The sequence below is a fragment of the Rhinopithecus roxellana genome, chromosome 19 (assembly GCF_007565055.1).
Source record: "Rhinopithecus roxellana isolate Shanxi Qingling chromosome 19, ASM756505v1, whole genome shotgun sequence".
Lineage (NCBI taxonomy): Eukaryota > Metazoa > Chordata > Mammalia > Primates > Cercopithecidae > Rhinopithecus > Rhinopithecus roxellana.
In genome coordinates, this window is record NC_044567.1 from 75,001,724 (window position 1) to 75,024,187 (window position 22,464).

Here is a 22,464-nt window from a genome sequence, read left to right on the forward strand (position 1 = left end):
TCTCCTGCCTCAACCTCCTGAGTAGCTGGGATTACAGGCACACGTCACCACACCCACTAATTTTTGTATTTTTAGTAGAGACAGGGTTTCACCACATTGGCCAGGCTGGTCTCAAACTCCTGACCTCAAGTGATCCACCTGCCTTGGCCTCCCAAAGTGTTGGGATTACAGACATGAACCACCATGCCCGGCCCACATTCTTTTTTTTGTACTTCAAAATCCAGTATGTATTTTACTGTTATAGAATATTTCAGTTTGGATGGTAAATTTTCATTATAAACACTTAATCTGTATTTAGATTTCATAAAATGCACAGTTGAAAAAGTAGATTCATATACCTAAGTTGTTCCAAGCATACTTAAAAGTTTTCTAATAATCCAATATCAAAAAAGTATTTTTTTAATGTTTACATGCAAACTGACAAAACTACTTCATATTAGTCATATTAGTCGTATTTATTTTAGCAGAACTGACTTGACTTTGAAGCAAAAACATACCAGTTTTAAAACTACATCTGTCCAAGTTAAGTGAATTCACTAACTCTTGTGTCAACTCAGTATTATTAACATGAAATTCAAAGAGGTATTGTATAAATTGAAAAAGCAACTCTAAATTTATTAATATCAACACAAAGCAACTCTAAATCTATTAATATCAACAAAGCATTCTTTAAACTTTTTTTGTTTATGTAGCCAATTTACATAATTCTGTTTATTACAATTAGAATCTTCTGCATACTTAGGTTGAAATAATGTGTATTGATTTGTATTGTGAAAGGTTTCAATTTGAGCATAAATTCTTGCACCTGTCTAGATAAGTCAGAGATGTTTTCTTTCCTTGAAGCTTAAATGTATTTATTTATTTACTTATAGACAGAGTCTCATTCTATTGCCCAGGCTCTAGTGCAGTAGTGCAATCTTGGTTCACTGCAACCGCTGCCTCCCTAGTTCAAGCAGTTCTCTTGTCTCAGCTTCCTGAGTATCTGGAATTGCACCACCATGCCCAGCTAATTTTTGTATTTTTAGTAGAGACGGGGTTTCACCATGTTGGCCAGGCTGGTCTTGAACTCTTGACCTCAAGTAATCCACCTGCCTCAGCCTCCCAAAGTGCTGGGAATACCAGGCTAAAACATTTCGACTTCTATCCTTCATATCTCTTTTTAAAAATTGTCAATTAAATATAAACGTACTCTCCTCCATATCTCTTAGCTTTTCTTTTATGTTTTCTATTTCTTTGCCCTCTTTTTTTTTCTGGGAGATATTCTCTCTTTTGTTTTTCAATTCCCTAATTGGTTTGCCAGCTATATCTATTCTGCCACTTTTCAAATCTATTGTGTGCTCTATTTTGGTGATTACTTTTTCATACATAAGGTATCTGCTTTTTTTTTTTTTGAGACAGAGTCTCGCTCTGTCCCCGGGCTGGACTGCAGTGGTGCTATCTCGGCTCACAGCAAGCACTGCCTTCTGGATTCACGCCATTCTCCAGCCTCAGCCTCCCGAGTAGCTGGTACTACAGGTGCCTGCCAACACACCCAACTAATTTTTTGTATTTTTAGTAGAAACAGGGTTTCACCATGTTAGCCAGGATGGTCTTGATCTCCTGACTTCGTGATCCGCCTGCCTCGGCCTCCCAAAGTGCTAGGATTACAGGCGTGAGCCACCGCGCCCGGCCTGCTTGTTTTTTAAAAATATTTTTTCTTATTTCATCTATTATACTTTTTATAGTTGATATTCTGTTTGTTCTTTTTTTTTTATTTTTTTATTTTTATTTTTATTTTTTTTTTTGAGACGGAGTCTCGCTTTGTTGCCCAGGCTGGAGTGCAGTGGCATGATCTCAGCTCACTGCAAGCTCCGCCTCCCAAGTTTACGCCATTCTCCTGCCTCAGCCTCCCGAGTAGCTGGGACTACAGGCGCCCGCCATCTCGCCCAGCTAGTTTTTTGTATTTTTTAGTGGAGACGGGGTTTCACCATGTAGACCAGGATGGTCTCGATCTCCTGACCTCGTGATCCACCCGTCTCGGCCTCCCAAAGTGCTGGGATTACAGGCTTGAGCCACCGCGCCCGGCCATTCTGTTTGTTCTTTACATTTTCTTGTCCAGGTGTCATATTAGTAATATTTTCCTTTATCTCTTTTAGCATGATTTTTGGGCTACTTTTAAAATCTTGGTCCATCTGTTGTCATATTTCCACTTAAGTTACACTGTGTAATCAAGTGAGTTGTATCCTTTCGGATTAGTTGTGCTATTCAGGTGTCTTTTGTCCTTGGTCGTATAGGTTGTTCTGTCCAACAATGCATACTGGTGCCATTGAGCTTAGAGGTTGAAGGCCGGGGTGAATGAGCCCTAAAACTGAGGACCCTTGGCCCCCAAACTCCCAAGTCCATCAGGCCCAGCCTCATAAAATAACTCTTCATGTCAGGGCTTTGCCCTTTGCCCTCCTGCCTGGGAAAAGGAGCCTTAGGAGTACAGGTGTGAGCCACCGCGTCTGTGGCCGAAATGCTTCTTAGATTGTAGTTCACCTGCCCTGGACATTTAGAGGGCTAAGGAGGGGGAACATCTGTCTAAAGTAAGGGTTGCCCCCTTACTTGTTTTGATCACAAGCACAGTGCATCTCCAGTACTTTGCTGTTACTCTTACCAACACCCGGACCACATGGCAAGTGAGGGAGTAGCACTGTTTGTTATAAGACAGTGATGGAGGAAACAAGAGATCAGAACCCTGAGAGCTCTTTTTCTTTTTTTAATCATTCCACAGCTGTGCCTGGTCACATCCTGCCTCTAATCAAAGCCACCCTTTTACCACACACACACCAATTTGAAACAAGGCCCTCTCCTTCACCCAAGGGGTTTCTCGAGGTTTTCTTCATTTCTTGGTATTTTCTCTTTGTAACTCTTGTGCGGGTGATCTTGGGATAGGGAGCCATAATCACAGCAGTTCAATCAGGATCCAAGCCTAAAGATCTTGAGTAGCTGCTTTGTGCTAGACACTGTTCTCCGTGTGCCATCTGTATTAACTCATTTAATCCTCACAACTACCTTGTCGTTATAACAGTCACATTTTACAGATGAGAAAACTGAAGCATAAGGAAGTTAAAAAATAGCCAGGTGTGGTAGTGCACACCTGTAGTCGCAGCTACTTGGGAGACTAAGGCGGGAGAATCACTTGAACCAGGGAAATGGAGGCTGCAATGAACTATGTTTCACCACTGCACTCCAGCCTGGATGACAAAGTGAGACCCTGTCTAAAAAAAAAAAAAAAAAAAAAAGGAAGTTAACTAATTAAGCCAGGACTCTAAACCAGGCAGTCTGATTCATGAATCAGCCTTCTTAACCTCTGCCTTGCAGTAAAACCCAAATTACCCAGTACTCTCTATGGGGACGATTGACATAGTGTTGGCCAGGGCATTGCCCTGTGATGTCCAGACTTATGAGACATTGGTCAGAGGAGAGAGAGAGAGAGGGTGACAGGAACAAGGCATTAACAGCCAGGCTAGCTGTCAGCAGCATTTCCCAGGCAGGAGACTCTAATGGATCTCTCTCTGAGCAGGACACAGGCAGGCTCTGTGTGGTTAGAGATGAAGGGAGGAAGAGGAGTGAGTGTTTGTGAGCTCAGCCCAAATGAGGGCTGATGTCACTTCTCCTTTGTGCATTTATGTCTGAATTTGACATCTGATGTAAACCGGTTGGTGTTAAATTCTGTCTTGTGTTTTCAATCTGCTGAATTGGAAGTCCCTCATGGGAGCATTTGGGTGAGCCTCAGCAACGCTGGCTCAGAAACCACCAGATGCTTCCCAGAGAAAGTTATTTGGCTGCCAGTACCCACTGCCATACTTGCCTCTTCACACTACTACATCTTCTTTCCTTGGCTCTGATGGGTCAACACATATTGTAGGGCAAGTCTGTGTCATAGGCCCTGGGAAGGATACTCTCTCGATTGGTAAGATTTGAAGGTGAAAGTCACTGGCCATGAAACAGAACGAAGACCATAAGAAGATGGAAACTCGGACTCCAGTTACTGGGCTCTAATGAAGCGTGGCGTCATGAATTTTAGTTAAAACAAGGCCAGGGGTTGACATGTTGCTTCTTCATGCATGGCTCTTTGCCTGAAACCACAGCTCTCCTCCAGTTGTTTCTGAAGTGCCAGGCACTTTTTTCACTGGGGCTGCTGAAAACGAATCCGAAACTGATTTGAGGAGCGTCTTCTCCCCTGCTGGGGCACCTGTGCCTAAGGTTTCAGGTGGTTGGGCATGCCTTCTCTGAGTGTCCTCCGTCAGACAGGCTGCCTGGCCCTAGAGACCTGCCACATGCTTTCTGAGCCACAAATATTTCACACCGTGAGTTCCCAGCGGCTGCCCTTCCCCCACTTCCATTCCTTTCCACCTCTTCATCGTTCCTAATCCCACACCTTAAAATCCCTTCAGCCACTGTCATCTTACCGTGTCCCTTTCTCATGTAGGACCTCTCTCTGGAAGTTCCAAATCTTGGAAGCCTGAATGCAGCTGTAGCTTCAACCTGCTGGGCAAAGGAAAGTGAAATGAATCTCTTTGAATGTCTCCTACATGGCAGGGGTTGTTTGCAGTGCCCTACTCACATTATTTCATACAAATCTCATGACAATTTGAAAAGGAAATGTTTACCCTCAAAGGTCCTGAGGCCACTCAGGCCTAGATTAGAAAGTGGCAAAACCAGGCTTCAGACCCATCACTGCGTACCTCCAGAGTCCACAGTCTTTGCATGATTTTGGATGCCTCCGGAACCCCATTCGGCTTTCCCAGCTTTCTAACCTCATAGCTCTGTTCCCATGCAGACTTAACATTTTGCTTCTTAGAATTTAGAAAAGAAATGTGGGGGTGGGGGGTGAGGGAAGAAAGGAAAGGAAGAAAAGAAAAGAACAACCTTCCAGCTTTTTCTTCTGAGGATCATACATCTTTGTAGAATAACTACAACAATAACATAATAACAACTTGTTGTGTATGCATGAGTGTTTTAACTGGAAGGGGGTATGTGTCATTCAGTGATTATTTAAAAAAAATTTAAGCCATGTAACCATTAGAAAATGATACTGTTTTACGCACTGGGAGTTCTAGTATCTAAAATACAGGAGTGGTGGTGACTGAAGTGAGGGTGGTGGAAGGAGCTCCGAGGCCTGGCCTTTCTATGTCCCTTGCAGCCAGAAGCATGTCATGTATAAAGCAAGATAGCAAGATTGCTAGTCTCAGGATTCTGTTGAACATGGTTTGAAAGCCTCCTGATTATTTTTCCTTTTAAAATAAGCAAGCTGAGGCCCAGAGAGGGGAAGTGGCTGGCAAAGTCAGGACTAGTGCCTGGGTCTCCCAGCTTCTATCCTGCAGCTTTTTACAGAAATCCCAGTTTGTATATTTTTGCACAGACTCCGCAGGATGCAGTCCAGGAAGGGATGCAGGTGGAGGTGGAGAAGGAGGAGGGCCTGGGTTTCCACTTTTTCTCCTTCTCCATCACCAACAACCTGAACTCCCAACCCATGTGGGGAATGGGGTAGGTCAGGGAGAGGACTGACAGGGATTATAGAAAGTGCGATCGAGGGTACAAGGGATCAAGTTTGGTAGCCGACAAGGAAGAGCGGTAAGGCAGAAGATGAGGGGAGGAGGTGAGGTAAACAGAGCAAAGGAGCCGCCTTCCCAGCTCAGGACCAGGGCTGGGCTAGAGTCTGGGCCCTGGTCTCATTCTAGTATCCCCTTGAGCAAGTCCTGGCCCTTTTTCCTGCCTGTTTCCTTTGAGGGCTTCTCTGTCACCACCAGTAAGCGTGTACAGGCTACAGGAGGAGCAGTGAAGAGCAGTGTGCTACAGAGAGCCCTGCACCCCAGGAAATAGAATTAGTTGGACTAGCTCTGCCTGTAAGTAGCTGAATGTCTTGAGGCAACTTAAATGTTTCCTTGGACCTTAGATCCCTTGCCTGTAAAACAGGATGGGGCCAGATGATCTCTAAGGTCCTTCTGGCTCTGAAAGCAATGATCTGGGGCATGGAACCTGTGGTTAGAGAGCTGGGGAATGGGCAGATATGGGTTCCAGGGCACCCAGAATTGCAAGCTTAGGAGCTAACAGCAACCAGGCGTTCTGTGGTCTAGCAATCTTGCTTTATAGGTGACGAAACTGGGCCTAGAAAGGCAAAGTGATTTTTTGCTTCTCTCACCTTTATTCCTCTTTTCCCCTGAACGGTCGAGTCTAAAGGTTCAGGGCAAAGCAGTTTTGTGTAGTGGATACATACGCTTTTTTGTTGTTATTTTTCTGAATTATTTTGTTGACTTTCTAAGTTTTTTTTATATAAACAGTAAATGCTCGTTATAAAAATTTACATTAATACAGGAAGTGAAAAAAGTAAAGAACTGCAAATTGCTGTTATCCTCCCACCCTTACCCCCTAGGTCCCCAGAGGTGTCTCTGTTAACGGTTCAGTGTGTATCCATCCTGACCTTTCCAGTGAATGCACAAACTTGTATGCCTCTCCCCCATAACTGGATTATCGTATACATTATTCAAGCATAGACTTTAGAATCAGACATATCTAGAGTCTAATCCCAGCTTATAGCTAATTATTTGAGTGACCTTGGCCAAGTTATTCAACCAGTTTTAGTCTCAATCTCCCCAGGTGTAAAATGAAAATAGTAATAGTATCTACCTGGACTGGCTTGGCGGCTCATGCCTGTAATCCTGGCACTTTGGAAGGCCGAGACTGGTGGATCCCTTGAGCTCAGGAGTTCAAGACTAACTTGGGCAATTTAGCAAGACCTCATCTCTAACTAAAACAAAACACAAAACACAAAAAAAACTCCCCCAAAATTAGCCAGGTGTGGTGGTGCGCACCTATAGTACCAGCTACTCGGAAGGCTGAGGTGGGAAAATCGCTTGAGCCAGGAAAGAGGAGGCTGCAGTGAAATGTGACTGTGCCACTGCACTCCAGCTGAGCAACAGAGCGATACCTTGTTTCTGTTAAAACGAACAAACAAAATAGTGTCTACCTTATAGGACTGTGGTGAAGATTTAATGACATTTTATATGAATAGCACTTAACAGTTCCTAGTACTGATAGTAGTAAGCACTACACACACACACACACACACACACACACACACACAGAGCACAGAATGAGTTAGGGGTAGAGTGAAAACTAGACCCCAAGTTTTCTGACTCTCAATCTCCTTGACTTTCTACCACATCTCTCTGCTTCTCTCCTAGGTGCCTAGGCGTGGGTTAAGTGCTCACTACTTGTTGAATGAATGATTGAGGTTGTGTGTAAGGGGGTACATCTAGGGATCTGAGGTCTGTGGAGTTTCTGGGATGCCTGCTCTGGAAAATGGAGGCTTTCACTCTGTGAGTTGGGAGGGTGTGGGGCAGTGTGGTTTGGCTGGACCAGCTGTTACTTCGGAGCTCCACGCCTGGAGAGTTGGGCCTCTGGGCAGAGCTGAGGGCCCAGAGTGGCTCTCAGCTTAAAGGATCTTGGCTTAGAAGGAATGTGCAGTGGGCTGCCTCTGCTCAGGAGGGGCTAAAAAAAGCCTCACCCTCCCCTGGGCTTTGTGTGAGGGTTATCAACTGCTCAAGTCAGCTCATCTCTCCGGCTGCTCTGGCATGTTTGAGAAGGTCTGTTTCTCTGGTCCTCCTGGGTTTCCACCAATTGGCAGGAAGGGATCAGCCTGTCCTAGAGGTGAAGAGAGAGGTGTGGCGTGAAGGGGAGGGGGCTGGTGGCCCCAAACCTGGTGACAATACACAGTTGTCAGCTGTACCCTGCTGGCGTTTCTTCCTTTTATAGTCAGCAGCAGTTGCTCTTGCTCTCACCCAGCCCCTCTGTGGGGGCTCCTGCCCAGGATAAAAGGGAAGGGAGGCGGCCCAGGCTCCTATCTCATCTCCCAGACGCCACGTCTCTTGGTTTCTTCTTAGATCACTCCTCTGCCGAAGATCCCAACAAGACAACATGGCTCCCAAGAAGCCTGAGCCTAAGAAGGAGGCGGCCAAGCCAGCTCCAGCTCCAGCCCCTGCACCAGCCCCTGCCCCAGCTCCTGAGGCTCCCAAGGAACCTGCCTTTGACCCCAAGAGTGTAAAGGTGAGTGAGGCTCAGCCACTGGGATAGAGGTGGGGATGACATTCAGAGTCCTTTTGCTCTGGAGCTTAGAGATCTACTTTATGTGGGGCGGACTGGGATGAGGACTAGGTGTCCATGACCCAGACCGCAGTCCCATGGGGCAGTGGAGCGGGTGTTGGGGTTGATTGATGACGGGGAGATAGGGTCATAAACCTTTTCCATCAAGAATGAGGTGCTGCTTTGAGGGAGCCCTGTCCTGCTACCCTAGATTTGTGCAGCTAGTTGGGAATGGAGAGAGATACAACCAACCATTCATCCACCCTTTTATAAGGCATTATGAGGACCACCATAGCAAAGTAAAAGAGACTAGCCTTTTCCTAGGAGGTAGTGGGATATCTTTATGGAGAACAGACACAGGGGAGCTGCCAGTGTAACTTGGAGTAAGTGATATAAACAGTCAGGGAATATCCTCCCTGTGCACGGCAGTTTGGGAAAGGCTTCACTCACAAACACTCTTATGGCAGGTGAGGGCAGGGTGGGAAGGAGGTTGTGGTTAAGGTAAGAGGAGCTTGGATTCCTGTCTTTCTCTTTCCTTACCCGGACAGGCCTTTCCTTCTGTGGTCTTAGCTTGGGTTCCTATCTGTAGCACGCAGAGGACTGGCCCACCCGGGGCTGAGACCCTCTCTCCAACCGGATCAGGAAGCTGGGCCTGGTTCCTTTTCCCCACCCTGCTCTCCTCACACAAAACATTCCTTTCCCTGGAGCTGGTGTGGGCCCTGCCTGCTGACTCAGTCATGTTAGACCTCCCAGCTCTCTGGCCCAGCTGCTGAAGGAATGGAACTGGTGGGAGAGGGGCGGGCTGAACAGAGAGGGGGCCAGAGACCTCTGGAGAGGAGCAGTTTTAAGCCTTGGCACCAGAATGGAAGAGGTCAAGTGGCTACTGGTATGAAGAGCTATAAATAACAGGTTGGGAGTGCTGAGCCCCCAGGGATCTCAGCCTCAGGACAGGGCTGGGGGTGGTGAGGTATCGGGTCAAAATAAGAGCACAGGACCAGGTTCTGTGACAAGCAGGCAGGGAAATTAAAACCCAGAGCTCTAGTTGTATGACCTCCCTGCCCTCTGAGAATTCCTCTCATACCCACAGCCGGGATAACCCTACAATTATTATGCCAAAGACCCAGTCCCCGCAAGGGGCAGGAGTTAAGGTGGAACTGCTTAGCCAAGAGATGGAGGCAATTGCCCCATTTCTGAACTTGGTTATGGCTCACTCTGGGGAAACTGAGGCTACTGTAGGACCCTGAAAACACCTGCAGGTTTTCTAGGTCATACATCACTCCCTCTACAAGCTGAGCCTGGCAGGAAAAGCTATTTCCCCCTTCAAGATCCCTCCTCGCCTTTATTTCTGATTTGTTCCCATAAAGCACTGTGCCTTTGGGTGGGTTGCCAGGCCTGGTCCCTGGTGTCTGGGCAACAGCTGCCTACTGGCATCAAACTGATGTCCTTCTCTTGGCCTGTCACTTCTTTCATTCACTCTCCTCTCTCAATTTCTCACCCGTGAGAAATTGCACACCTGGTTGCAATCCTCTTTTCCATGTCTGTGTCTTCATGGGCGTTGTTGGAGGTTGTTGGGGGTTGTTGAAGTTGCTTTGAAGTAGGACAAAAACAGGTATCTTTATGAGAGCCATTTTCCCTATTATTGTGTTATACTTACCCAGTTCCTTTGATTAGAAGGTTCTTTCCTCCAAGATAGAGCAGAAGCCAGGTGAGGTGACTCATGTTTATAATCCCAGCCCTTTGGGAGGCCGAGGTGGGAGGGTCATTTGAGGCCAGGCATTTGAGTCCAGCCCGGGCAACATGGCAAGATCCTTGTCTCTACAAATAAATAAATAAATTATAAAAAAGATTCGAAGATAGAACAGAAGCCAACTTAAGCCCAATGTGTGTAGTTATGACCACATCTATTGAGATTTTATGTTTTTACATTAATTGCTCTTACATGTTTATTCCTGGTACTTAAAGCATTGCAAAGTAAGGCAAACTGCCTTTTCCTCAGAGTGAATGCAGAGCATCCTTCACCCCATCTAGGGGGTTCCTTTAACTTTCTGACCACTCCCTACTTTTGGCAAAGTCTATTCCTGGCCACAGCTAGTTTTCTTTCCAACCCGGTTAACTACCCACTGCCCCAACCCATCCCCAGCTCATGGCTGCCACCTCTGGGTCCTCATGAATGGAGGTCAGTTCTTGGAGGTGAGGAGATGGGATGGGCACAGCACAAGCAGCAGCAGAATTAGGACTAGGGATGATGGCACTTGAAGAAGAGGCTCCAGGATTGGAACCACCACCAGTGGAGCGGGGAGGGGAGGGGATGGGATGGGGTGGGGTGGGGTGCGTAAGGACCATGAGGTAACATACAAGATCTTAAATCAAAATGATGACTTGGGCTGGGTGCGGTGGGTCATGCCTGTAATCTCAGCACTTTGGGAGGTGGAGGCGGGTGGATCACCTGAGGTCAGGAGTTCAAGGCCAGCCTGGTTAACATGGTGAAACCCTGTCTCCACTAAATACACAAAAAATTAGCTGGGCATTGTGGCGGGCGCCTGTAATCCCAGCTACTGAGGTAGGAGAATTGGTTGAACCTGGGAGACAGAGGTGGCAGTGAGCCAAGGTTGCACCATTGCACTCCAGCCTGGGTGACAAGTGCAAAACTCCATCTCAAAAAATAAGAATAAAAAATAAAATAAAATAAAATGATGACTTAGGCTTGGCCATTGTCATTCACTCTCCTCTTCTGTAATCAGCTTTAAATTATTATGCATTATGAGGGGGAAGTCCAAAATGTATTACTTCCTGCAACAAATATTTTTTCAGTGCCTACTGTGTACTGAGCATTTCAGTGAACAATAACCAGAATCCTTGCCTGAGGGGACAGTGGCTTCAAGGAGACAGAGTGCACCTAAAGGCATAACTGGAAACAATTAGGAAGCATGGAGGGCCCATGCTACTCTTGCTGTCCCAGAGTGCCTAAGAGTGTGTCAGAAGGCAAAATTACAGCACATTCAGTTTTAAGATCTGAATTGGCTTTTATGTTTGAGTCTAGAATCTGGCAACAACCAGCTGAGCAGAGGAGGTGGTATTATAGACAGAGAAGGGCGGAGGCAAGCAGAAACAAAGAGCAAAATGCAAATTGGTCATTGCAAAGTTACTTTTCTTATAAACGTTAAAACAGATGTCACTTTCTTATCACGCTGGCTGAAACTGTCCTGTTTGGGGATCTGGCTATTATCTCTCACTTTCCTGATTTCTTGGAGAATCAGATGAACAACTTAGTTTCAGCTTGGTGACATGGAACTTCAGTATGAGTGAATCTATTTTGGTTTGGTCTGTTGGGCCTAGTATAGGAGCTCAGTACAAACCAATGGCCTCTTATAAATTGTACTTAACTAGGGACATGTGCGGAAGGAGGGGCTGGAGTAGGATGGGGTGTGGGAAGCCTTCATCGAAGGGAGTGGATTTAAAATCAGAATCAAATAGAAAGAGGAGTCCAAGGGTGGGGAGTGGTGGTGCCCAAAGAGGGCAGAAGTGCAGCTTGTCAGAGGACTGTGGACTAGGAAGAGATTGAAGAGGCAACAGGGAGGGCAGTTTGTGGGTGGCTAGGATGAAGAATTTACCTTTGACCCAAAGGCATTGCAATAGGGAGTCCGTGTAGGTTCTACAATTATCCAGGGAATTTTTCTTTCTCTTTCTCTCTTACCTGGAGCCATCACTTAATAAGTGGTATTGAGAGAACTTCAGAGTCTACATTACAGTCGTCCCTCGTTCTCTGTAGGGGATTGGTTCCAGAACCCCCATGGATACCAAAATCTGAGGATGCTCAAACCTCCTATATAAAGTTTGCATATAATCTACACACAGCCTCCTGTATAATTTAAATCTTCTCTAGGTTACTTATAATACTTAGTACAATGTAAATACTATGTGATAGTTGTTATGTTATATATTTTTTGTATTATATTTTATTGTCATGTGATGATTTATTGTTTTCTGAATATTTTCAATCCAGAGTTGGTTGAAGCTGGGGAGGAGGGCCGACCGTATTTTATAGCCTGTCAGTTGTGTCTCATTCATCAGGAGACTTGTCTTTTACCCTTAGCACAAGTCTCCTTCCTTGCTTATGAGTGGCCTGCTGGAGGTGGCCAGACTGTATTGGAAGCCACTTCTGCTTCTGCTTCCCTTTGGGGACCTTTACAATTGCTTTTAGCAATCCAAGCCCTCACTTCTATTTCCCTCCCTGCAGATAGACTTCACTGCTGACCAGATTGAAGGTGAGTATGGACAGACAACCCCACCTCTCCGTCTCTATTGCATTTTCCTGGAGGAGGAGGAGGAGGAGGAGGAGGAAGAAGAGGAGGAGTATTTGTTGTCCTCATGGTAATAGTAATCACTATCATCGTCATAGCAAACCTGTATTGAGCATCTACCATGTGTCAGGCACAGTCCTAGGCACTTTATATGGATTCACTCCTTTAATTCTCGTAACAACACCATGAGGTAGCAATTGTTACCTCCCCCATGTACAAGTGATAAAACAGAGACACATAGAGATGGGGTGACTTGCCCAGTCTCACATGGCGGTCAGCAGTAGAGCTCAGGTTCAAACTCAGGCAATCTGATTCCAGATCTGTTTTCTGGAGTCTTTCTCCCCGCCAGACTGCTTGGAGCACAGCAGATGCTTAACAAAAGTTAGTGCCTTTTTTTCTCTACTCCAAAGATCTATCTAAGATATTTGGAAGCCCTCATTTCTGTTCCCATTATTGGAAAGCCCTCCTTAGTTTACCAGCTTCCTCTCCTGCCACCATGAAGTCTGCCAAGATGCTAACCCACTAATGGTGGCAGGGCCAATGAAATGTTTTATCACATGATGCTCCGTGTCCCCCAGCTGTAAAGCAGGACTCACTGTCATTGCAGTATATCCCTCTGTTTCCCCCACCAAATGCCTCCAGGACATAAAATTATAGGAATTGGAAGGGACCTTGAACAGTCACCTAATCCAGCCCCCTCATTTTAAGCACATACTCTCTTTCAAAAATCAAATGAATATTTGCACATGGTAAAACAAAAAAAGCAAACACACACACACACATTGCTTAAAAGTAAATAATAAAAAATAAAAATCCTTTTTTTCCATGCTGATTCCTCTCCCAAAGACAACCACTGTGGACAGGCATTTATGTATCCTTTCAGAAAAATATACAATGATACACAAGCTTGTGTATATGTATGATGAGTGTATACAGTTTATACAAATCAAGCCATGTGATATACACTGTCCACCTTTTATTAAATATATACTTGGATTTAGTAATATACAGTATTTGGATATCTTTTCACAATTAACACAAACAGTTCTTTTTTTTTGATACAGAGTCTCGCTCTGTCGCCCAGGCTGGAATGCAATGGCGTGATCTCCGCTCACTGCAACCTCCATCTCCCAGGTTCACGCCATTCTCCTGCCTCAGCCTCCGGAGGAGCTGGGACTACAGGCGCCCGCCACCACGCCCGGCTAATTTTTTTGTATTTTTAGTAGAGACGGGGTTTCACCGTGTTAGCCAGGATGGTCTTAATCTCCTGACCTCATGATCTGCCCGCCTCGGCCTCCCAAAAGTGCTGGGATTACAGGTGTGAGCCACTGCACCCAGACACACAAACAGTTCTACTTCATTCTTTTAAACAATTATATAGACTCTCACACATAGATGTAACCTTTTAATTTAATCAGGACTATATTGATAGGCTTTCAGATTGTTTCCGGTTGGAGGCTTTCAGCTTTCTTTTCCCAGGTGGCCTTCCTAGCAGTGGTTTAAAGGATGGTGCATTTTAAATTATAATGGTTATTGCCAGGTTGCTCTCCAAAAAAGTGACACCAGTTTACCCACAAATACAGCGTGAGAGCTGGCATATGCCTTTTGAAACTAGTGAATTGAGCCTGACTCTGTTTTCATAATACTCAGTGGATACTCACTTGCAGTCAGCATTAATTTTAATGCATTTTAGTTAAATATATACTTACGTGGATATAGAAACACAAGGACACTAGTGAGGACTAGAAAATCAACTAATGATTTAAAATTTTAATTTCCCAAATGGCCAACTGGAACAGATGCTTGTGTCTTTTCAGGGCTGATGGGGAGGGGGTAACTTATTCTGATCTTTTATCCCTCCAACCTTGAAGACATTTTTCCTTCTGTTGAATCAGAATTGTTTTTCCTTTAATTTTACCTCAGCGATCTTTTCATTTGTTTTTTGGTGAAGATGATAATGGTTTTATCATGTTATGGTGGAAAGAACATAATGTGGAATTAGGAGACTTTCGTATTAGCCCCAATTCTTCCACTATTGGCCATGAGACTTCGGACAAGTCACTTCTTTAAATCTTAATTTTCTTATCTACAAAGTGAGGGTATTTGGGTTTCTTTTTTTTTTTTTTTTTTTTTTGAGACGGAGTCTCGCTCTGTCGCCCAGGCTGGAGTGCAGTGGCGCGATCTCGGCTCACTGCAAGCTCCGCCTCCCGGGTTCACGCCATTCTCCTGCCTCAGCCTCCCGAGTAGCTGGGACTACAGGCGCCCGCCACTGTGCCCGGCTAATTTTTTGTATTTTTAGTAGAGACGGGGTTTCACCATGGTCTCGATCTCCTGACCTTGTGATCCGCCCGTCTCGGCCTCCCAAAGTGCTGGGATTACAGGCGTGAGCCACCGCGCCCGGCCGGGTATTTGGGTTTCAATTCAGACATTCTAGTCCATTCAGCATCCTCTAGATATCCTCCATCTATTTGGAGAGTTTTCAAATCCCTCCTAAGATTTATATTCTCTAGGTGACATGCCCCGATTTATTTTATTTTATTTTATTTTATTTTATGCTATCATTTTATTTTATTTTGAGACAAGGTCTTGCTGTATCACCTAGGCTGGAGTGCAATGGTGCTATCATAGCTCACCGTAACCTTGAATTCCTGGTTTTAAGCAATCCTTTCACCCCAGTCTCCTGAGTAGCTAGTACTACAGGCATGTACCATTGTTTTTATGTTTTGTAGAGATGGGGGGGTCTTGCTATGTTGCACAGACTGGGCTCCAACTCCTGGCCTCAAGCAATCCTCTGGCATCCCACAGTGCTGGGATTATAGGCGTTAAGTCACTGTGCCTGGCCTCCCAATTTCTTTTGTGCTTTTTTTTTTTTTTTTTTTTTTTTCCCTCATAGGAATTAGCTTCTAACCCTTGACTTCCTTCTCATCCCTCTCCAGATTTCTGTATTCTTTTAGAGAGGGGAGTCACTGCTGTAGTAAGCAGGTGACTACACTAGTACAGAGTACTGAGGAAAGGTCTCTGCTGGACCCTTGAACATCACCTCTAATACCTGAAGATCACAGGGTTGTTGTTTTTTTTTCTATTTGTAGTCCTAAACGTCAGTGTTTGATTTTTTTTATGTGCATAGCAGACTTCCCAGCAGGCCAGGTGATAGGTTGGAGCATCAGCAGTTATAACAAGCAGGTGTCCTCCTCTTCCTCCTTCCTCCCCATCATTTCCTTGGTTTCCTTAATAGTTGATCATAAGTCACATCTACTTTGGCTTTTAAATGAGGATAATAATACCGATAGCATAAGTTTTTCTCATAAAGATTAATAAAGTGTTCTGTCCAAAATTATTTGCTCAGGACCTGGTTCATGGTAAGTGCTCAAATCATAGGTCATTGTTCTTATTACCCCCCTCTTCAGGTTTCACCCTCTTATTAAGCATCATTATATATATATATATATATTTTTTTTTTTTTTTTGAGACAGAGTTTTGCTCTTGTTGCCCAGGCTGGAGTGCAATGGTGTGATCTCTGCTCACTGCAAACTCCGCCTCCCGGGTTCAAGCGATGCTCCTGCTTCAGCCTCCCGAGTAGTTGGGATTACAGGTATGCATCACCAGGCCCAGCTAATTTTGTATTTTTAGTATAGATGGAGTTTCTCCATGTTCGTCAGGCTGGTCTCGAACTCCTAACCTCAGGTGATCCTCCCACCTCGGCCTCCCAAAGTACTGGTATTACAGGCGTGAACCATTGTGCCAGGCACATCATTACATTTTCTTTTTTTTCTTTTTTTTTTTTTTTTGAGATGGAGTCTGGCTCTGTCGCCCGGGCTGGAGTGCAGTGGCCGGATCTCAGCTCACTGCAAGCTCCGCCTCCCGGGTTTACGCCATTCTCCTGCCTCAGCCTCCCGAGTAGCTGGGATTACAGGCGCCCGCCACCTCGCCCAGCTAGTTTTTTGTATTTTTTTAGTAGAGACGGGGTTTCACTGTGTTCACCAGGATGGTCTCAATCTCCTGACCTCGTGATCTGCCCGTCTCGGCCTCCCAAAGTGCTGGGATTACAGGCTTGAGCCACCGCGCCCGGCTACATTTTCTTTTGACGAGACTTCCTCTTTTGTTAAACTTGACCTCACTCTTCCGAATGAACTAGGAGATCAAAAAGTCTGACTTCAGATTCAACTAACAAATACGTATTTATTGAGCACTGAATTTGTGCCAGACACCATGCTAATTGTTTTAAAAGTAAAAAAGATTAAATCCTGGCCGGGTGCAGTGGCTCACACCTATAATCTCAGCACTTTGGGAGGCTGAAGCAGGTGGATCACTTGAGGTCATGAGTTCGAGACCAGCCTGGCCAACATGGTGAAACCCCATCTCTACCAAGAGTATAAAAAATTAGTTGGGTGTGGTGGCGTGCACCTGTAATCCCAGCTACTAGGGAGGCTGAGGCAGAAGAATTGCTTGAACCTGGGAGGTGGAGGTTGCAGTAAGCTGAGATTGTGCCACTGCACTCCAGCCTGGGTGACAGAGCAAGACTTTGTCTCCAAAAAAAAAAATAAAAATTAAAAATAAATAAATAAATAAAAAAGATTAAATCCTTATAACAAGGCTATGAGGTAGGTGTTATTTCCTTTTTACAGAGGAGGAAACCAAGGTTCAGTGAGGTTAAATGATTTGGCCAAGATCACACAGTTAAGTGATCCAAATTAGGATTAAACTCAATAAGATAATACTAGCAGCACTGTTTATGCATTTACTATGTGCTGGACATTGTGTTAAAATTTTTTACATACATTATTGTATTTATACACATAGTATATTTACATACATTATTATATTAATTTGAATGTAATTTAAGAAACCTATGATAGCCGGGCGCGGTGACTCACACCTGTAATCCCAGCACTTTGGGAGGCCGATGTGCATGGATCACCTGAGGTCGGGAGTTTGAGACCAACCTGACCAACATGGAGAAACCCCATCTCTACTAAAAATACAAAATTAACCTGGCGTGGTGGCGCATGCCTGTAATCCCAGCTACTCGGGAGACTGAGGCAGGAGAATTGCTTGAATCTGGGAGGCGGAGGTTGTGGTGAGCCGAGATCATGCCATTGCACTCCAGTATGGGCAACAAGAATGAAACTCCATCTCAAAAAAAAAAAAAAATCTAACTAAAAAGAAACCTATGACGTAGGTACCATTTATATAAGAGGTTTTTAGAGGTTAAATATTTATTTGTCCAAAGTCAAGTAAGCAATGGGAATGAAATTTGAACTCAATTATTCAGTAATGTGAAAGAAATGTGGTTTTATGTCTTTTAAATTCATATAAAGCCTAAGAAAGAGTTGAAAGTTAAGGTCCAGGGAATCTTCTGTGATATGTGGAATGATTTGTAAATAATCCATATGCAGCCTCTAGGGAAAGAAGTACTTGGAAAGGATTAAAACTGGCTTTTTTCCCTAAGTAGTTCATGAATTCTTTTTTGGCTTATACTGTTAATCTGCTTAGTAAACCACTTCTTTGTGGGTAGCATAAGGTAACTTCAATGCCCCTCCCAGGCCAAATTACCTCCACTAATGAACTGGTTGAATCCCAATCAATGAAGAATGGGGCCTAGGTGTGGTGACTCACGCCTATCATCCCAGCACTTGGGAGGCCAAGGCAGATGGATCACTTGAGGCCGGGAATTTGCGACCAGCCTGGCCAACATGGTGAAACCCAGTCTCTGCTAAAATACAAAAATTAGCCAGGTGTGGTGGTGGTGGGCGCCTGTAGTCCCAGCTACTCAGGAGACTGAGGCACAGGAATTGCTTGAATCTGGGAGGTGGAGGTTGCAGTTAACAGAGATCACACCACTGCACTCCAGCCTGGGTGACAGAGCGAGACTCTGTCTCAAACAAAAACAAAAACAAATCAATGAAAAGTTAAGGTTCTTTGAAAATGGGACCAGGAGTGACTTCCTTTGGTCTTGCTGCAGGGATATCTGCCCTGCTGCCTTCAAGGAGTCCAGTCCCTATGGTTCTGGGCTGCTAAGTAGGAAACAGAACTAGGAAACAGTTGTAACCACCATTTGTCGATTCCCTTACCATATCCTGGACATTACTTGGCGTGTTTTGTGATCCCACCTGCAACCCGCTCAAGTGATCACTGTGTCTCCACTTAGAGCTAAGAAAACGAGGACCCACAGAGGTTAATAGTTTGCCCAAGGCCGTATGCGAGTGGATGGCGGAGCTGGGGTGGTCTGACAACTGCCTCATCAGGCCTGGGAGCCGCCTTTCACCCTGGAACAGGCAGTACTGATAATAGCTGACTTTCCAGCCGTCTTATCACTTTGTAAAATGCTTCCACACACTGCGACCTCCCTTTGCTCTCACAGTGACAGGCCCAGGGAGTGGGGTGGAGTTGTCACTTCCTTTGTGTGCACAGGAAGCTGAGACCCAGCCCAGCTTATCCTGCACTCTGAGGCAGAGCCAAGATGAGAATTTAGGAATCCTCAGTTCCGGGCCAGTGCTATTTTCACTTGTCTGTCATTTCAGCAGTCAGGAAACTCACCTACACCAGAGCAGGATGTGTGGGTGGGAGGGGTGGAAACCAGGGAGACATTTGAATTTTTTTTCTTTTTTTTGAGATGGAGCCTCACTCTGTCATCCAGGCTGGAGTGCAGTGGTGCTATCTCAGCTCACTGCAACCTCTGCCTCCCGAGCTCAAGCGATTCTCGTTCTGCAGCCTCCCAACATTTGAATTTTATAACAATGAAGCAATAGAAGAGACCCCAGGCCCAGCCCTAGAATGGGTTGTGGAGGCACCAGGCTGCCTCTTGGTTTGGCAGAAGATGAGATGGGGACGGGTTCGAGGGAGGGCCTAGGATAATGGACAAAGAGAAATATTGGAATATTTTAACAACCACACGCACCTACTATTCAGCTTGGTGGAGGCTGATTGGCCACCAGCCACCACCTTCAATGGGGATTGGGGGGTATGGCTGGGTCTTTTCTTCACAGAGTTCAAAGAGGCCTTTTCATTGTTTGATCGGACCCCAACTGGAGAGATGAAGATCACCTACGGCCAGTGCGGGGATGTACTGCGGGCCCTGGGTCAGAACCCTACCAACGCCGAGGTGCTGCGCGTGCTGGGCAAGCCCAAGTCCGAAGGTCCGTGTGTCTGCATGGCAGACCTCTCCCAGGGTCCAACTTGCAGCCCCTGGGCTCCCTCCTTGTCCAGATTTTCTCTGTCATCTGGGCTCTCTCTTCTCCCACTTTAGCCCCTCAGGAACAGCCTCCCCTACCCGCTTACCCTAGTCCCATTTTGAGAATTTTTCTAGACGTCCCGTACTTAAGTGACCCTGGAGGAAGGTAGCCTGGGCTTGTTTCCCTCACGAGGTTGGGAGTTCCTGCGGGGCAGGAGCTACATTCTGTTGCCTCAGTGTCTGAGGAAGGCTGGGTGGGAATCTGGAAATCTGGTAACTGATGGTTCTCACTCCCCAGCCCAGGAGCTCTCAGGAGAGGCATCTGTCACAGCACCAAGTATCCTGTGGTGGCCATCGTGAGCTGTATTACAAATAATTTGTTTCTAATGATGGTTAGAGTACTGACTTTACAAATTGTTTGATATGAATTAGAGCAGCTTTGAGATTCTTAGCTCTACATGCTGCCTCTTGCATTCATTTGCACTTCAATAGGTTTTGGTGAGTGAGTGTTTAGAAAGTGGTGCAAATGATTCTTTTGTAGCTCTTAAGTGCGACCGTGGAGTGTTCATACTCATGTGTGAGCTGTGCCTCCATCAGTCCTTGTTACGGCAGATGAAAAGAGGTGCAGTGGAGTGTGTTCCATTTGTAATGTCATCTGTCATGTGTGCCAGTCAAGTTAACAGCTGCTCTAAAACACACACACATGCTTCTCCTCAGTGGTGTTGGCATGGGATTTGGGGTGGGGTGAGCCTCTCAGCAAGGGCGGGCCATCTCTGGAGGCCTCCTGGGTCCCATATTGGTTCCCCCCTCCATCCCTTGGTTCTGGCCCTTTCCCCTTCTCCTCTGGCTGAAGATAACCGCGGGGGTGAAGGATGTGGGCAGGAAAGGACCAGAGGGCTAGGAGCTTGCCTCTCAGAAGTCAGAAGCAAGTCCTGGGTGCTTATAAAAGAAAGAAATGCTCACATTTGTGGTATTTAAAAATAGTTTGCCTCTATTAAATTAAAGCTTTTTAATACACTACCATGTGGGAGAAGTGCACTGTTCACAAGAGAACTGCGAATTTATAAAAATTATTGATTCAGAGTAGCTTCAAGCAGTGTGGTCTAGTGATGGGATCCCATGCAGAGTGGTGCAAACATTTCTTTTTTCAGTCCTGTCTGTTTGCCCCTGTGATTATAGGTCTGTCACATGTCAAGGGTCTAAACTGAGTGTGAGGCCCAGGCTGTGTGGCACTTCGGGCCCCTCACATCCTGCTGCTGCCACCCTCAGCTCCTTCACCTGGTTGGCCACCTGGTGCTCAGAGGTCTGGGTGGAGGGCTCCTTTTTCCTTCCACCCTACTCCTTTCACTGAGAAAAGAAGGCCCCTGAGACTGTCTCCCCAGCCCCCAGTCCCCTGCCTTGCTTGGATGGGCAGCTCTGTGTCCTCCAGGAGCACTAATGGGTGTACCACCCAGAAGTGGCTGTAGCCCAAGCCCTGGGTGCTGCCAGACTTGGGGCGAGGCCCTCTCTTGACCCTCTGCTCCCCTGAGCACCAGCTCACGTTGCTTTCTCTTTCTTTACCCTGCCTGCCTAAAGAGATGAATGTCAAGATGCTGGACTTTGAGACATTCTTACCCATCCTGCAGCACATCTCCCGCAACAAGGAGCAGGGCACCTATGAGGACTTCGTGGAGGGCCTGCGTGTCTTTGACAAGGAGAGCAATGGCACGGTCATGGGTGCTGAGCTTCGGCACGTCCTTGCCACCCTGGGTATGCCAGCTGGGCAGAGATGAAGACCAAGGGAGGAATGGAGGGGTGGGAGGTGCCAAGGTGACATATACTGGTTGGGTTGGGGGGTGGTATAAAAGGGTCTTTGCATCCTGAGGATAATGACCTGATCCAGGCCCTGCCTCCCTGGGCCCTGCAAGAATAACCATCCCCAGTTGGGTTTGCTCAGCAAGTACCAGGGTTTGGGAGAGGAGGGGAGAGCAGGTTGGCAGAGCAGGGGTTACTGCTGAGGCCTAAGAGGTGGGACTCAGGGCTTCTTTCCTTGTCTTTCCCTGAAACACTGAGGCCCTGGCAGCTGTAAGGCAGAGGGGGAGGCTTCGGAGACTAGGCAAGACCTTAAGACCCTTGACCCCACCCTTCAAAGCATTTGGGGGAGGCTTGGTTTGAACCACTTCCCAGATCCAGGCAGTCTTGAACCTTCAGACTTATGGGGGTTTTTGGGTATTGCCAGTTCCTCCTTTGCCATCTGTAATTAAGAGCGCACCACCTCCCAAACCCATTGCAGGAGAGAAGATGACTGAGGCTGAAGTGGAGCAGCTGTTAGCCGGGCAAGAGGATGCCAATGGCTGCATCAATTATGAAGGTATTAAGCCACGCCTTGCTTCCCAGGGCAGCCAGGGATGGTAGGGTGGGAACAGCTTGGGTGGGGTAGGCCCAGGAACTGGGGAGTGTGTGTCTGATGTGGGCTTTGGTAGACCCCCTATTGGATGTTGTTCTTTTCCATCTTGTGAGTGAACCTCCTAGTGTGATGGTGGGAGCATGGATTTTGCAGCTAGCTCTGTGATATATTAGCTAGTGGACTTGATTAAGTCACTTATTTTCTCTGAGCCTCAGTTTTCCCGTCTGAGGAATAGGGGTGATGCTGGCACCTTTCTCAAGGCTGTGGGGATTCATAATGTAGTTCATTCCATTTGTGTTGAGAATGAGCACAGAGAGTGGGCACAGAGCAGAGTTTAAGTGTCTGCCCTTCTTCCACCTTCTCCCCACCAACCCCCAAATAAAAGCAGGAACTACACAGTCTGGAGAAAGGGGAGTGGGAGGGTTGGAAGTCAGGCAGTGTGGAGAAGGGACAAGTGGTTTATGGGCCTAGAGGTGCTGAGCCACACGGCAGCTGATTTT

At 46.2% G+C, this 22,464-nt stretch overlaps 1 protein-coding gene and 1 pseudogene across 4 annotated transcripts in view; both read left to right on the forward strand.

Moving 5' to 3' along the window:
* Positions 1-22,464, forward strand: part of MYL4 (myosin light chain 4) — a 40,935-nt gene that overhangs the window by 13,776 nt on the left and 4,695 nt on the right. For 2 of the 4 annotated variants that reach the window (XM_030923236.1, XM_010363531.2), the window contains exons 2-6: positions 7,908-8,070; positions 12,344-12,371; positions 19,394-19,543; positions 21,154-21,327; positions 21,851-21,928. In XM_030923236.1, coding sequence (XP_030779096.1) covers positions 7,942-8,070; positions 12,344-12,371; positions 19,394-19,543; positions 21,154-21,327; positions 21,851-21,928 — 559 coding nt within the window. In that variant the 5' untranslated portion in view covers positions 7,908-7,941. Of the gene's footprint in view, positions 1-7,580; positions 7,675-7,907; positions 8,071-12,343; positions 12,372-19,393; positions 19,544-21,153; positions 21,328-21,850; positions 21,929-22,464 lie in introns of those variants that run through there. The other 2 variants (XM_030923234.1, XM_030923235.1) reach the window with 2 other exon arrangements.
* On the forward strand, positions 20,108-20,196 carry LOC115895076 (annotated as a pseudogene).